This window comes from Populus alba, chromosome 3 (assembly GCF_005239225.2).
Source record: "Populus alba chromosome 3, ASM523922v2, whole genome shotgun sequence".
In the NCBI taxonomy this organism is placed as follows: domain Eukaryota; kingdom Viridiplantae; phylum Streptophyta; class Magnoliopsida; order Malpighiales; family Salicaceae; genus Populus; species Populus alba.
This window is the reverse complement of record NC_133286.1, coordinates 11,235,698-11,251,611: the sequence shown is the minus strand read 5'-3', so window position 1 is coordinate 11,251,611 and position 15,914 is coordinate 11,235,698. Positions and strand designations below refer to the sequence as shown.

At 33.9% G+C, this 15,914-nt stretch overlaps 2 protein-coding genes across 2 annotated transcripts; one reads left to right on the top strand and one right to left on the bottom strand.

The window, feature by feature from the left end:
• Positions 1-2,754: 2,754 nt before the first annotated feature.
• On the bottom strand, positions 2,755-6,484 carry LOC118038061 (uncharacterized). The gene is made up of 2 exons (XM_035044336.2): positions 5,970-6,484; positions 2,755-4,509 (listed from the first exon to the last, which is right to left on the bottom strand). Exon 2 carries the CDS (start codon positions 4,505-4,507, stop codon positions 2,972-2,974), a length of 1,536 nt encoding a protein of 511 aa, XP_034900227.1. The 5' UTR covers positions 4,508-4,509; positions 5,970-6,484; the 3' UTR covers positions 2,755-2,971.
• A 5,725-nt stretch (positions 6,485-12,209) lies between these two features.
• Positions 12,210-15,914, top strand: LOC118038060 (pectinesterase). Its single transcript, XM_035044335.2, has 2 exons — positions 12,210-13,381; positions 15,082-15,914. Exons 1-2 carry the CDS (start codon positions 12,319-12,321, stop codon positions 15,771-15,773), a joined length of 1,755 nt encoding a protein of 584 aa, XP_034900226.1. The 5' UTR covers positions 12,210-12,318; the 3' UTR covers positions 15,774-15,914.

Here is a 15,914-nt window from a genome sequence, read left to right as displayed (position 1 = left end):
TTTACAACTATAAATAAATTGGTAGGAGAAAACACCACTTGACAAGAGAATTGGCAAGAAACAAGTGTAAAAATTAGGAAGAAAAAAGAGTGGGGGTTGGCTGCATGTAAGAGAAACGGGCTAAAATTTCTCAATCAATTAATGAGTGGAATTTAGATTATCATCAAGTAAGGAATCATAAACTCAATCTTACGAATTAAGTTTAAATTCAGTTTGAAATTGTACAAATTTCTTGAATTAAACACAATTTTAGAAAAATGCAAAATTGTCTAGAATTGAATCAATTAAAGTGTTATAGGTTACCTTGAATGTGAAATGACGCAAGAACAACGAAGAAAAATGAATGGGTCAGAGATACAAGGTGGCCAACTATTAGGTAAATAAATGAGAAGAGTATAACTTATGATTTTCTTTGTCAAATTGCTTGGGATGTGCTGTTATGAGGTGAAAAATAACTAGAAAAAAAAAATTATCACATAGAGAGGAGAAGGAACACTTAGTTTCCTTTGAGCCAAGTTCGGCCAAGACAAGTTTAGAAAGGGAAGGAGGAGTTTTGAAATTTCATATAATGATAATGAATGAGTTCGGTGTCTTAAAAAGTTTACTAATAAAGAGACCAAATAATTTTATGATATGAGAACTTGTAAATCAGTTTTGTAAGTTAGGTAAAGTGAAAAGGAGTTCCTAGGCAATACGTATGGTCTAAGGCATGCTTGAGGGACAATTATAAGATGAAGGAAATTGTGGAAGTATAATAACATGCATATTCTTGAGGTGATCTTAAATCACCTTACAAGAATTTATTAAATTAGTGTAAACGGCCTTAGGAAATCATAATGAGAAAGGTTACCATGTACATGGCATGGGTAGGGATGTATCAGAGGAGGAAATGGGTGATTGGAGATAATTGGAGATACATTTCAACCATTAATGAAAACTAGATAGATTCGTCGTCTTGATTCACGATAAGATTCACGAAAATAATAGAATCTGGGAAAGTCTTCTTCATAGAAGTTGTAGTTTGAGATGTTAGCTTTCCAACGAGTTTGACCTTACTTAATTTGGAACTTTAAATCTCCAAATATGAGTAACAAATCTTATAGGAGGTCAAGCTGCCACCTCTGCTGACAGATTCGGCAAAATTGACAAAATAGAAAAATTTATCCACGTTAATGGCCAAAACCGGTTTCCTTCCTTTAAAAAATTTATAGCTTCATTCCTTGACATTCATAAGAAAATAAACCATACTCGAAATGAAATTTTGTGATTGTCCATTAGGATTTGATAATGAACCATAATTTTAAGAGGTGTATTAGGAACGCAAATGTAAGAGAAATAATTATAAAAGAAGAGTAAATGTTGTGTTATTGTTATTATTATTTTGAAAAATATAATTTGAATATGGGACAATGGGTTGTACTTGTGGGTTCAAGAGAAACTGCAAGATGAGTACAACAACAACAAGGGAGTGCCATGATAGCTTATTTTCCCTTTCATAACCAGCAATACATCCTCATACTTGCTAGTGTAGTATAAATCAGATTGTATGTGTTCTTCAGAAGAATTACTCATTGGTCATCATGGCACTGGATTTCTTAAACACATCCAGGTATGCTTCCGAACAGTTTGTTGTGAGAAAGGTCTAAAACTTGTAAACAAGTTATATAACAGAGTTCTTCAGGGATGGAGGCATAAAGATTATTTGACCATAGCATGATAACCTTCAAATTAGACAACCTTTCTCCAAGCCATGAGGGATCAATACCAGCTACTTGATTTTCAGCAAAGTCAAGGGTTTGTAACTGTGATCAATTTTCAAGTGACAAAGGTATGCCACCAGAAATGATGTTCTTTTCAAGGCTCAAAGATTGAAGGTAACTGTAGTTTCGTAGTGAATTCGGAATGTCACTGGTAAAAGTGTTGTTGCCTAAATATTGTCACTGCCTCCAACAATCAATTATTTCTAACAAAAGATTGTTTCTAAGATTGAGAACTTGCAAAAGCTTTGACTCGTCCATCCTATCACACAAAAAATAGGAAATGGGACCTGACAGAGAGTTGTCCTATCACAGTGATTCAGTATTTTTGGAGCATCAACGATGCTAAAGAAAACCAAGACGCTTCTCATGTATAGGGCTATAAGCTCTTGTAATGGACTTGTCTTGATTCTGGGGACTGCTAGATCCTATTTCAAAGAAAGTTTTACAGTGGATTCAATTCAAGCTCTTGCCATTTATTTATGGGCATGAAAGAGTTAATCTGTCATTTTTTTTTTAAGACAGGGCTAGGCAGAAACTAAAATCTAAGTCTAAGGTGGTGATAATTTTTTTTAACACGGAAAGGTAAATAGCAAGGTTATCCAGGCTGATTTTCCAGCAACGTTGAAGCTAATATGCAATGACAGCAACAAACAAGCATGTTTTTCAAACTAAAGGCAACATTCTTAGGCTGTTGCATCCAGAGAAGGAAGCCTTCACTGCAGATGTTGTAATGACAGTAAGAAACTAAGAAAGCATATCAATGCAGAAATTCTGATTTGTTGATGAATCGTTTTTTCACAAACCACTGTCATCGAAGTGCCACCGTGACTGAGAAATCCAAATTTTTCAGCTGAATTCTTCCATTCCATAGACAATCTATAGAAATACAAAGAGAACATAGCAGGTTATCGAGATGTGGTTAAGCCATTTGCCACTAAAAATAATAGAAATCAGGCAACAGTTTTGCATCATCGGCTAATTCAAACAATAAAGGTTAATACAGCCAAAAATTCTCCCTTCTGCTATCATTTCAGCATAAGCATAGTCAATACAGCAAAAAATTCCCTAATTAACAAACACAACAAATTACAAAGCATCATTTGTTGAGAGAACTACATTACGTGAAAGCAAAGACATGATTAGCACAGTTTAAATCTACTTGATGAAAAGATGATTTCAAGCCAACCAGAAAAATAAACAAAACTTAATATTCATTCCCTCATGCTTTCATCCTCATCTTCCGCGTCATTTATCTCAAGATCAGCAAGCAACTCCTCCAGCGGAATGGAAGGTATATCTTCCCCATCAGTCATAGATGCCATCTCAGAAGGCTGATATTCTTTGTTACGATACAATGATACATTGAACCTCAACTCCGGGTTCTCTTCTAGATCTCTCAGGAACTGTTCATACTCTGAGTTCACCTTCTCTTGGTCACCTCGAGCTCTCGTGTCATCAACCTCCATATTGAGGGACTTTAGCTTCCAGGAACGAGGCTTCCCTCGTTTCCTCTGGCGCTTCTCTTCATAGCTTTTCTTTACCAAAATTGCTTCTGGAATGACTAGATTTTTGTACTTGTCAAGCTCCATGTCATTACTGTTAGCTCCATGTAAATCATAACCAAGAGCATAATCACCAGGCTTCAAAATATGCCCCAGGTGCGTTTTTATGTTGAACATGGTATCATTCTTCCCAAAATCTGACATGCGAGCAACAGTGGCATCAGCGAGAGCATATCTAGACCCGCCAATATTAACTTCGGGGGAAACAAAGTCCACATCAAATACAATATACTCCACAAGTTGCCTGCTAGTGAGAAGAGACTTAAAGGGTGTTCTCCAGTACTGGTCAGCATCCAAGAAGCAGTGTCTCAGGGTGAAAGGATCTAACAAAGCAATGCTATTTGTCACTTTTGAGCAGATCACAAGAGGACCTAGATTCCCCAAGCTAACAGCAACCCTTGGAGGCAAGCAGACTAAATCCTCACGGCAAATTGGAGAGATTTCAACAGAGAAAGTATGTTTGTAATTATAGTTGTTGCTCTTAGAATCATGGGAAACAAGTTGCTTGTCATTGCGACTCCTTACTGGAGCTACTTTACCCACAAAGTCAACAAATTTAACACCATGGCTACGATTTGCAAAGAAAAAATCAATACCATGATCCATTTGCTTTATTTTAATGGCACGGGCAGCAGCATCATGCTTCAAAATCAGCTGCTCCAAGTAAAAGAAAGTTCTTCTATGAGCAACATGTTGCCGGAGCTGGACACCAGCAACCCACTGATCAGGGTTGGCCTGAACTCTTGTGCAAGAATCACACATTTGGTCCTGCTGAACATACTCAATAACATATGCTTGTTCGAGTATTGCACCATGAAGGACCTCCTTCTGAACTCTCACTCGGAGCTTGATCCTCTTGGAATGTGGTTCAGTCCAAATAAATTCCGCATTTACCAAAGTAACTCCTGTGGACTTCAATTTCAACTTCTTCAGACAAAATGCCATCAACTCCCTCGATTCCAGTTGGGCCCTAATCCGCGTACTAGGTGGATCCAAGTAGGTATCACACTCCGGGCAATGTAAAAGAATTACATTCTTCTTTAGACCTTCAGTTATGTCAACTTCAGAGCGCAAACACTTAACACACATATTAGCAGCGTTTGGTTGCATAGGAATACCACATTTGCAACACAAAACACTTCCAATTGTTTGATGAACCATAAACATGCCTGCTTCTTCGGCCATATCTGGCAAGTATAACACAAAGAATAAGAACACGGACAATTTAGCATCCACAAAGCAAACACACATATATCAAGATTTGCTTTTCTCCCTTATATTAACTTGACAGACTATAATTCCATCAAAAGACAAAATTTACAATCCAAATCCAGAGAACTAAACAATATAAATCACTGCAATGCTTTTTTAATCTAATATACCATATGTTCACTGTTGCAAAGCTAATCAATCAACAAGAAGATCAAAAACTAATAATACAGGCAACATGGAGGAAATGCCTTCACAGTCAATGCTCAATGTGAATATGACATGAGAGGCAAAGTTCTAGGTCATGAGCAAGAGGATGTGCTCGAACTGTGTTTGATGCTGTTAGCCGATGGATTATGCAGTATGCCCGGAGGTGTGGTAGCTATCAAAGTAACTGAAAAAGTTGAACAACTTGTAGTCTCATTAAAAACCAGTTATGTAAATGAAGAATGAAACCGACAACAACAAAGTTCATGCTTGCAAATCATATCAGATGTTTCTCTTCATGGGTGACTAAAGGATGGTTGTCAAATGAGTACTTTTCTCAATTATTTGTTACAATCCGAAGAAGAGCTTAAAAAGCATGGAAAAAAGAGGGAATCATTCAAAATCTGCAGCAATTGTTTGCAATAAGAAATCTCAACAAAGAAAGAAACATAAAAAAGTAAGCAGCGTAAGGAAAATAGAGCACCTGTAGACAAGGTTGTTAAAATCGCGATTTTGACACGGCACGGAAAATGCAAAACAAACTCAGATAGTAAAAACGGATCATAAAATCGTAAAATCGTAAGGAATTTTAAAATACATTAAAAAAATTCATGCTTCAAATAAAATTCATAGCACTTTAAAATACATGGTTCAAATAAAAATTCATACATAATTTAAATAACTTTTTATTAATTAATAATTAACAAACTTTTTGTTATATATTACAATTCACAAAACTATAATACTTTCAATAAGCACATATACTATACAATTAAATTTTTTGTAAAATCGGGCAGAGACACATTCCAATTTCAATCAAGCAGAGACACATTCTAATTTCCACATTCCACAGACACATTCAATCAGGCAAACACATTCCATTAAAATCATTCCATCAATTAATCATACTAAAAAAACTCAATGCTTTCACAGTTTTCAAAACATTATCAAGAATCCTATCCGGGGCAATACTGATGGATTTTGGTGAAAGGACCTTGATCAGGATACTAAGCAAAACATCAGTTTTACACTAAAATCATTAAAATCATTCCATCAATTCAATTCATCATACTAAGCAAAGCATTATCAAATCATTCCATCAATTCAATTCATCAACATCTGTACAGGGGAATATTACATTATTACAGTTTAACATTTTGAAGGCCTACACAGGGGAATATTACATCATGGGCAATCACATGAAGGTTGAAGATACAGGGGAGCAACTTACGGTGAAGAGGAAGCCGTTGATGATGAAGGCTGAAGAGGAGAGCGATGTCGCCTGCTGCTGTTGAAGAAGAGGAAGTCGTGAGCTGTTGATGATGGGAAAGAAAGAAGATCGTTGCCCGCTTGCCGCTGTTGATGAAGATTGAAGAGGAAGCCGTGAGCTGTTGATGATGGGAAAGAAAGGAGATCGTCGCCGCCTCGCCCCTGTTGATGAAAAGGAAGCCGTGACCGTGAGCGCTGGTGACTGGAGTGAAGACTGGACTGATGGCTGGAATGAAGACCGGACCAATGACTGGGTCACTGGAGTGAAGACTGGACTGATCGTCGCCGCTTTTGTGGTAGCCGATTGGTTAATAGAGAAGGAGATTAGGGATTTGTATTCAGTGAAAAGGAAGAAACACCCAAAATGCGATCTGGCACGATGACTGGAGTGAAGATTTGGAGTGACTGTGCATTTAGCCAGCCAATAGGCGCCGGACAGCTGGAGCATGGGAGAAACATTTACTTCAGTTTATGCATATTGTTGAAATCGTTCAATTGGGACTGAAATCGCAATTTTATGTGATTTAACTCTATTTTAATGATTTCACACAATTTCATTTATTTTTTATTTTTTTAAACAATTCAACACACAACATATATTTTGAGTTGTAAAATCATATGATTTTACATGTTAAAATGTGATTTTAATAATTTTAATGTTGTAACCAAACCCTAAACTCTTAGATATAATTTTGAAAAAAATTTTAATATTTTTAAATTTTAATTTTTTTAATATTTTTTATAAAATAAAAAATTTAATCCGCAGCATTACGCTGCTCATCTAACTAGTAAAATAAACTATACAATGGAACACGCACATATATATACACACACACACACATATATATATACATATATATGTGTGTGTGTGTGTGTGTGGCTGTTGTCAAGTCAATCACGTGGGCGAAGTGGTAACATCCACTTGTTAAAGAAGTAATCAACTTGATTGTTAAAAGAGACAAGCATGAAACACGTGTATGCTTTGTCATTAAATACGAATCGTTGTTATTATTTGCGTGTTCCATGTGACAATATGTTGATTAATGGTCGTAAATCGGAATCTAACATGTCCGTGATCTAAGGTGAAGAGAAATATGTATATTTTTAGATAGTGTTTGGCTCTGCGTTAGTTTCAGTTTTTTTCTTCAAATATAGTAATATAGTGTTTGGTTATCTTCAATAGCTGTGTTTTAGTCATGAAACCAACAAAAAATTAATGTTTAACCTGCGGTTTTGGGCAAGTAAGTTTTTCCTGCTTTTTTTGCATTATTCAATGAACAGTGCAATTAACATGAATAGTATACATAATACATGTTCATGTGAACAGTGCAATTCTCTTGCATTGTTCACTGCACTGCGTGAACCTTTCTTTTTCTTTTTCTTCTTTTTTTCTTAGTGTGTTAATTTTTTATAAAAAAAGTTAGAGTAAATTTTATACCTGTTAATATTTAATCTAATTTTATTATATGCTAAAATAATTATAGAAACTGTAATTCTTATTGGATGTATTTCATGTGTAATGAAATTGTAGATACTTTCATGGAATAATAAAAAATATTTTATATTAAGTAAGTATGATTTATTTCATGATGTAATAGTAATAGTTAAATTCAGAATATTTAAATTAAAAATCATCAATATTAATATATATTTTTTAAAATTATTTTATAATCTCAATTTTAAAAGCATTCTTAACCTAAACACATTAAACTATTTTTTTTTTCAACATCAATTTCAACCATAGTTTTAACCGAACACCTATTTTTTCAAACCAACCTCAACTAAAAGTACTTTTTATAAAAACAACTTTTTACAAATCACAACTACAACAGCTACCGCAATACCAAACATATATATTTCACTTTTTTAAGGAGAGCGATATTCAGGCATCAAAGGAAAAACCTACCCTCCAAGTAAGAAAATTTAGTAGATCCCATTTTTTTCATTTTTCATTTTTTCACAATCTTTTTTTATCATTGATTATCATTTTTTTATTTTTAATTTACGTTGGATCCATTAATAATATTTATAAATCTAATTTATTAATTTATAACTTTGTTTGTTAGTCTTTTTAAGGAGAGGATAAAGTTTAAGGGGTTAAAATGGTAACCCATGAGGGGTGCAGCAACAATTTTTTTTTTTTTTTTCCTGGGGGGGTGGGGTTTGAAGTTTTTGCTTCTTTTTTTTTTTTCAAATTCAAATTTTTTTTATCCTTAATGTTTTTTCTTTAAAATTTTAATCTCGTATCAAACCAAACCTAACTTTAAAAAATTAAGCATGATTTGGATTAAAAAAAAAAAAGTCAGACTAGATAGAATCAAATGATACAATTCATTGATCATAAATTTAAAAAAAAAAAAAAAAAAAGGCGAAATTGGTGGCACAGGATTAGCAAGATGGGTCACAGTAGTGACTTTAGCGCCACCAAAGTGTTTGCCAGTTTGGTGGGGTACATCTAGTTGGCGGCTGCTTTCTTTTTTAGCCCATCGCTTTTGACTGCGTTCTTTTCTAGCAAGATGGGTCACATTATTGTTTTGTTAAATAGTTTTTTTTTTTAATTATTTTTTAAATTGTTTTAATGTGTTAAAATAAAAAGAATATATTATTTTAATATATTTTATAAATAAAAAAAATATTTTTAAAAAAAAACTATTACAGCATCTCCAGACACCACGTAAATAATACAGCTAGCCACAGGGGCTGCTTTTGGATAAGGAGTGGGTGGGTTCCTTGTGGCTCCTCCATGGCTCCTTCCCATCCACATTTTAAATTATATTTAAGATATTTCTTCTATTTTTGCCTTCACTTAATTAATAATAAAAATCCCATCAGTTAATTAATGCTTGTCTGTAGTTTTTGTTCGAAGATTTCAAGTTCAATTCAGGAAAAGTAGAAAACTATCATGTAAACAATGAATCACCTCAAGTTTTTTTTTTTTCTTCTTTGCATCCTTCTTTTTAAAAAAAAAAAAAAAAAAACTGGTCATTCAAACCTTTTTTTAACCAACTCAAGTCCTTTTTTTTATTAGGTCCTTCAAACTTTTTTTTATTCGCATCTTTTTTTTTTTTTAATAGGTTCTTTTGTTTTTCATTTAATAATTGTATTTTGATTTTATAAAATTGAACCTTAGTAAATCATGAAATGGTGTTTGAAAACACGAGGATCAAAATTAGATTAAAAAAATTAAATATTTAAAAAATAAAATTTAAAGAATAAAACAACTTTAAAATACATTAAAAACAAAATAAATAACGATAATATAATAAAAAAAAAAAACAAACTGATACAGATACAAACTAATAGGACCATTTAATTTATGGGAAGATAGGTGTTAGCTTGAGGCAAGGATAGAGAAAAGAAGAAAGGAAAGGAAAAATAATCCGGCGAAGCCTATATTATTGGTATTTCATTGACATACGCCCTAACGCCACCATGGAAAGTCAACTTTTAGCCATCTAGCAATACCTTATACACAATTTGAAGATGGCGAGGCTATCCACACCTTAATGATGCATGCCATTAATTTTTTATTTTTAATTATTTTATATATTTATTAAAATATTAAATTGTTCACCAATTAACTTTATTATAACTAAAAAACCAGTATGAAAAAAAAAAAACCGATGGGCACCAATTTTAAAAAATCTATTTTGAATGGTAATTTAGTTATATTATTATATTTTTAAAATGGTAAAAGATCGATTTGTCTATAATCATGGAAAAATACTATGTTACCCCGTAATAACTAATTTAATGATTTTTTTATGAAAAACATGAAAGACTAGGTAATTTAAAACTATTCTTGTAATAATTATTTATGTAATAATTTATTCTTAATTTCTAATCATGTACTAAAACACCACCTAATTTGTAAAAAACAAAAAGCATACTGTTCCTTTTTTTTCTTTACATATTGTTTTCTGGGGTTTACGAAGTATTATTATTAATGATTCTTAAAAATGCACCATGGCAGTTATTTAACTAGCATTACCCAGCCTTTAACTCATGGCATAAAAGCATGGATTTAATGAGAAAGTAATTGGAGCAGACTGTCACATGTTTTTTTTTTTTTTAACCAGTGAAATATTGTTCATTAAGGCAATTTTTTAGTCACGCCATCCTTCGGTATTCAATAGTTTAATGCTCATGTCAATTTTAGTCACCTTTAACATTAAAACACACTAATTATTCAAGCACAAAAAAAATTAAATGTTAGCCTCACCGACACTTGACACAACTAAATAAAAGAATAATTAATTTTAGAAAGTTATATAAAAACTTAACATGAAGAAATATTTTCATCGAATAGTTATGAGCAATTAAAAAAAAATTATGCACATTTGATTTGTCTATTTTATATATATATAAATTAATTGATAATATTATCATAAAAATCTTATATTTTATTTGAAAACTAATTTTTTAATCATTTTTTTTTAATTATTAATGCTCATTTTAGGCTAAAGAAGGAAATTGATCTTCTTGTAAAAAGCAAGATATAAATGTATGTGCAAATATTTTATCTTAATTGTTCTTCTCATCTTATATACTTTCTCTTATTTATATTAGAGTTTAATTTTGACCCATCTATTTAATATTTAAGTGGAATAAATTATTTAATATTTAATATTTTCATTGAATATTTATGAGCAATTAAAGAAAACATTATGCACATTTGATTTGTCTAATTGTTTTTATAAATTAATTGATAATATTATCATAAAAATCTTATATTTTATTTGAAAACTAATTTTTAAATTATATTTTTTTATTAATGCTTATTAAAGGCCAAGGAAGAAAATTAATCTTCCTTGTAGAAAAAAAATATAAATGTATGTGCAGATATTTTATTCTCATTTTAATTGTACTTTCTCTTATTTATATTAGAGTCAAAATATATTTTTATTTATTTACGTGGGTGTCCGGGCCAGCTTGCACGCACCACAACTAATCTCATGGCCCACTGAACATCCTGCAAATCCAGTGAGCATGTAAAGCACCGCGGGGGTGACAGACGTACACAATGAGGTTTGAACTCCTGGTGCAAAGGAAGGGAACAAGCCCCTTTCACTGCTAGGACAAAACCTCGAGTGCTGGAGTCAAAATATTTTTAATTGGAAAGTGTTGTTTCTATTTGTTTTAATTATGTTGGATCAACCCCCACATAATTTAATTTTAAATTAATGCTAAGCAAAGAGTTATATCAAGATGTTTATTTCATGTCACTTGCATCATTTTTTTATTCAATTTTATTATTAAATATTTTTTTAATTGGTTCGTCATGTTATCTTGGAAGTAACTAAGTCGACAATTTTTATATTATTTAATTTAAAAAAATGCTAGCAAGAAGTTAGATAGAGAGATTTTTATGCTAAATTCATTATTTTTTCTCAATCTCATCCTCGTAATTTTTTAGCAGCTAGGATATCTCTGAACCAAACAAGTCGATTGGCTGGTCACGTTAAGATAATTTATATATTATACACAAACACTAATTTAAAATCAAGAAAAAAAAAAGTTAAATAAAAAAAATGAAAATGAATTTGTTGCGTTTAATTTAATAAAAATATTTTATGACCTGAAATTTTTTTGTTATATTAAAAAAAAACTAATCTTACCTGGAATACAGTGCATAGCTGTAAGGTAGTAAAGCGATATTTAAAACAGAAAGACAACGTGAAAGAGAAAGACAAAGACATCCGTCCCGATTCCACACAACTGTCGAGGGAATAGTTTCATTACACTGCACATTGCAGTCCAGTTGTAACGTGCAGTGCATCAAAAATCTAAAGTTTACAGGATATTACATATTTAAAAAGCAGGGAAAAAACAATACTTTTTTAAATTATTGCTACATTTTAATATTAAAGTATCATTTAATTAAGTGAAAGTTTAACAAATAAAAAGGTGAACGCTAAGATTAGATAAATAAATACGAGACATAAGCAAGAACTGGCGTAATGTCGGAGAACTTTATTAACTTGAAAAAAAAAAGGTGTTTTATTTATTATGATGATAATAAATAAATTCATTGCAATAATATCCATATAAATTAATGTATAAATTAGCAAAAATTAAAAAGAAGAAGAAGAAGAGAGAAGCATCGAAGATAACGGAGAGATAACCCCAATTCAGTGGGTCTCATAATTCCATTCAATCAATATTAAATAGAAAATGAAAACTCAAATAATTCAGCCACCCAAGCCGCCACCTCCCTCCCCTCCCAAGTCCCAACATGACTTGCTTTGTTCCTCTATATATGGGCCAGGCACCACCATGCTAGAGCTTCATAGCCCTCCCCTTTCTTCTCCATGCTTGTAGCCAAAATGACCCAAGATAAGCGAAACTTGACTGGAATATCAGATTCTGGCGAGCACATTTCTATCTTCAAGAAAAACAAGAAACTCTTCTTGGTTATTCTTGCTTCTTTGTTACTGGTTACCACTATAATAGCCATTGTCACTGGTGTAAATTCACACAGGAACAGCAAAAATGAAGGTACTCATGCCATCCTCAAATCCTCATGCAGCTCCACTCTGTATCCTGAATTGTGCTACTCAGCTGTTGCCACTGTCCCCGGAGCCACTAGCAATTTAGCTAGCCAGAAGGATGTCATTGAACTTTCCATAAACCTCACTATCAAAGCTGTTCAACACAATTTCTTCACCGTAGAAAAGCTCGTAGCCACCAAGAAACTCACCAAACGAGAGAAGACTGCTCTCCATGATTGTTTGGAGATTATTGACGAGACTCTTGATGAGTTACACGAGGCTTTGGTGGATCTAAATGAGTACCCAAACAAAAAATCTCTTAAAAAACATGCAGACGACCTCAAAACCCTGTTGAGCTCTGCCATAACCAACCAAGAAACATGCTTGGATGGTTTCTCTCATGATGAAGCAGATAAAAAGGTGCGCAAAGCTTTGTTGAAGGGCCAGACTCATGTTGAAAAGATGTGCAGTAATGTATTGGCAATGATCAAGAACATGACAGACACAGACGTTGCAAATGAGCTCAAGACCACAAACAGGAAGCTCATGCAGGAAAAAGAAGGTAATGAAAGTGAGTGGCCGGAGTGGATGTCAGTAGCAGACAGGAGGCTGTTGCAATCATCATCAGTGACTCCAGATGTGGTGGTGGCGGCTGATGGAAGTGGGAATTACAAGACAGTATCAGCTGCAGTTGCTGCTGCACCAAAGAAAAGCAGCAAAAGGTACATAATTCGTATCAAGGCAGGTGTTTACAGGGAAAATGTGGATGTACCAAAGGACAAGACGAACATAATGTTTTTGGGAGATGGAAGAAAAACAACTATCATTACAGCAAGCAGGAATGTGGTTGATGGTAGCACAACCTTCAACTCTGCTACAGTTGGTGAGTCCAATATCTTATCCCCTATAGCCTCCTTTTCTACTCGTTTATTCATTTCCTTACTTTTATTGCATCTTTTCTCGATGAAATGTGCGGGGTGAGGTCACTGAATTATCAACATAAATCATCACCCCCTTCCCTTTGAGAATCGTCTACCCAAATTAGCAAGACCAGCCAAAATAGTAAATTATAATGGTGCTTTATCACTCTAACTCGAAATGGTTGTCGGAAATAACATTTTCGATCTTTCAAATATTTGGAACAGTAGTGTTGATCTGTACGAAGTTTGAAAAGTAGTACTCGTCGATAAAAAAAACAAAAAAAGAAAGAGAAGAAAAGTAATCCTAATTACTTCAAATCAACCATGGATATGTCCAGAACTTCATAGAAATCAAACTCAAATTGTAGCTCAAGTGTCCTTTTCTATCCTCTGTTTTAAATTATCCAATAGTGCTCAGCAGCTTTTGCATCCATTAATTTCTAGTAGCTAGGTAGCAAGCAAGTTGGCTCATGGGATTTTTCCTTTTCTCCAGACGATAACTTGCCTCGACCTTTTTGGTGGTCCTGTTTAATGCTTGCGTGATTCTTCCATATCTTGTCACTTGTGTCCTTCAATCTTGACTCTGTTTAATGTTCAACTACTTATTAGTTATTTCATATCACAAGTTATCTCCTTAATTGTTTTATTTGCTTATGCATCATATCGCATGATTTCTTGTCAAAAAAGCGCAAAAAGTTTTTTTTTTATCTTTTCGACGATTATAAATTTTCCTGGTGGAGAAAGAGATAGTCATGTCTCGCCCACTTGAGTTCATACAATTTGAAGATCAAGCTGTTAGAATCCCAGTGTACACCCAGCTACAAAACAATGTTTTTTTAACCATTGTTTTCTTTTCGAAAAAGATTTTACTATATATAGAAACTCATTCTACTTGAAGCTTCGAGCTGTCTTCATCATTTTCTAGTCGAGCCTGTCTTTATTGCAATTGCATTTTGTTAAAAAATATGTATACATACGTCTTTCCTGGCATGGATTATCATTTTCGGACAAAAATAATTAGAAACTGATTCTATCTTTCACGTCATTCAATCTCGTAGCTGTGGATGCCAAAAAATTATAAATATTAATAGAGTTAGACATTAATTAAAGTGGGTCTAGTTGCATGATAAGGTTTGAAATTGAATCCCATAGTTAGTTTTGTGCCCCCCCGACTGATAGAACTTGTCTGGCATGGCATGCACGTTTATTTTATTTAATATTTATTAATTTATTTAGTCGAAAATGTGGCAAGTTTTTAAGGTGGTGGTTAGGAATATGGCTTAAACCTTGATTTTTTTTTTATATTGTTAAATTGTTTTAATATTAGAAGTAATTTTTTAAAAATAAAATAATATTATTTTAATATATTTTTAAATAAAAAATATTTCAAACTGCAATATTACAACATTTATAACCACCAAATTTTAACATCACATCATTGAATGTACGGTAATAAAGTAGTTAAACATTAATTTCTTTTAACAGTTTGCGTCTTTCCATTAATCATATTAATAGAAGCACATGAGGGTGTAGGACCTTCCTGTTTGAATCGATCAGATATGCCTGGCGTGCTCCGTCTTGTCTGCATCTCTTTTTATATTTGGAAGAGAAACATCGTAGCTGGGACGATAACCCCTTTTTTCCTTACAAACATTAATTGCAGCTGCGGTGGGTCAAGGATTCCTCGCCCGAGGCGTAACTTTCCAAAACACAGCTGGTCCCTCGAAGCACCAAGCCGTGGCGCTACGGGTCGGGTCTGACCTTTCAGCATTCTACGACTGCGACATGCTAGCCTACCAAGACACCCTCTACGTCCATTCAAACCGTCAGTTTTTCATTAACTGCCTCGTAGCAGGCACGGTTGACTTCATTTTTGGCAATGCTGCGGTTGTTTTACAAGACTGTGACATCCATGCTCGCCGTCCCAACTCAGGTCAAAAGAACATGGTCACGGCCCAAGGCCGGACGGACCCTAATCAAAACACTGGCATTGTGATTCAAAAGAGCAGGATCGGTGCCACCTCCGATTTACAGCCTGTTAAGAGCAGTTTCCCGACGTATCTTGGGAGGCCCTGGAAGGAGTACTCGAGGACTGTCATCATGCAATCATCCATAACCGATGTAATCCAACCGGCCGGGTGGTTCGAGTGGAGTGGAAGTTTTGCACTGAACACGTTATATTATGCAGAGTATCAGAACTCGGGGGCCGGTGCGGGGACCTCCAGAAGGGTAACATGGAAAGGATACAGAGTGATTACAAGTGCAACGGAGGCTCAAAGATTTACTCCCGGCAATTTCATTGCCGGAAGTAGCTGGTTGAGGTCGACTACCTTCCCTTTCTCTCTTGGCTTGTAAACTACAAGTGTTCTTCATGGTACAGCACCATGTATATTTCACCTGTACTGTTAGTAATGGTGAGTGAGTGTCTTGTGCAGCCCATGTATGGTTCGGCTTCAATTAACGAAGCAAAACTCAATAAGAGGACGTGTTCTCAGA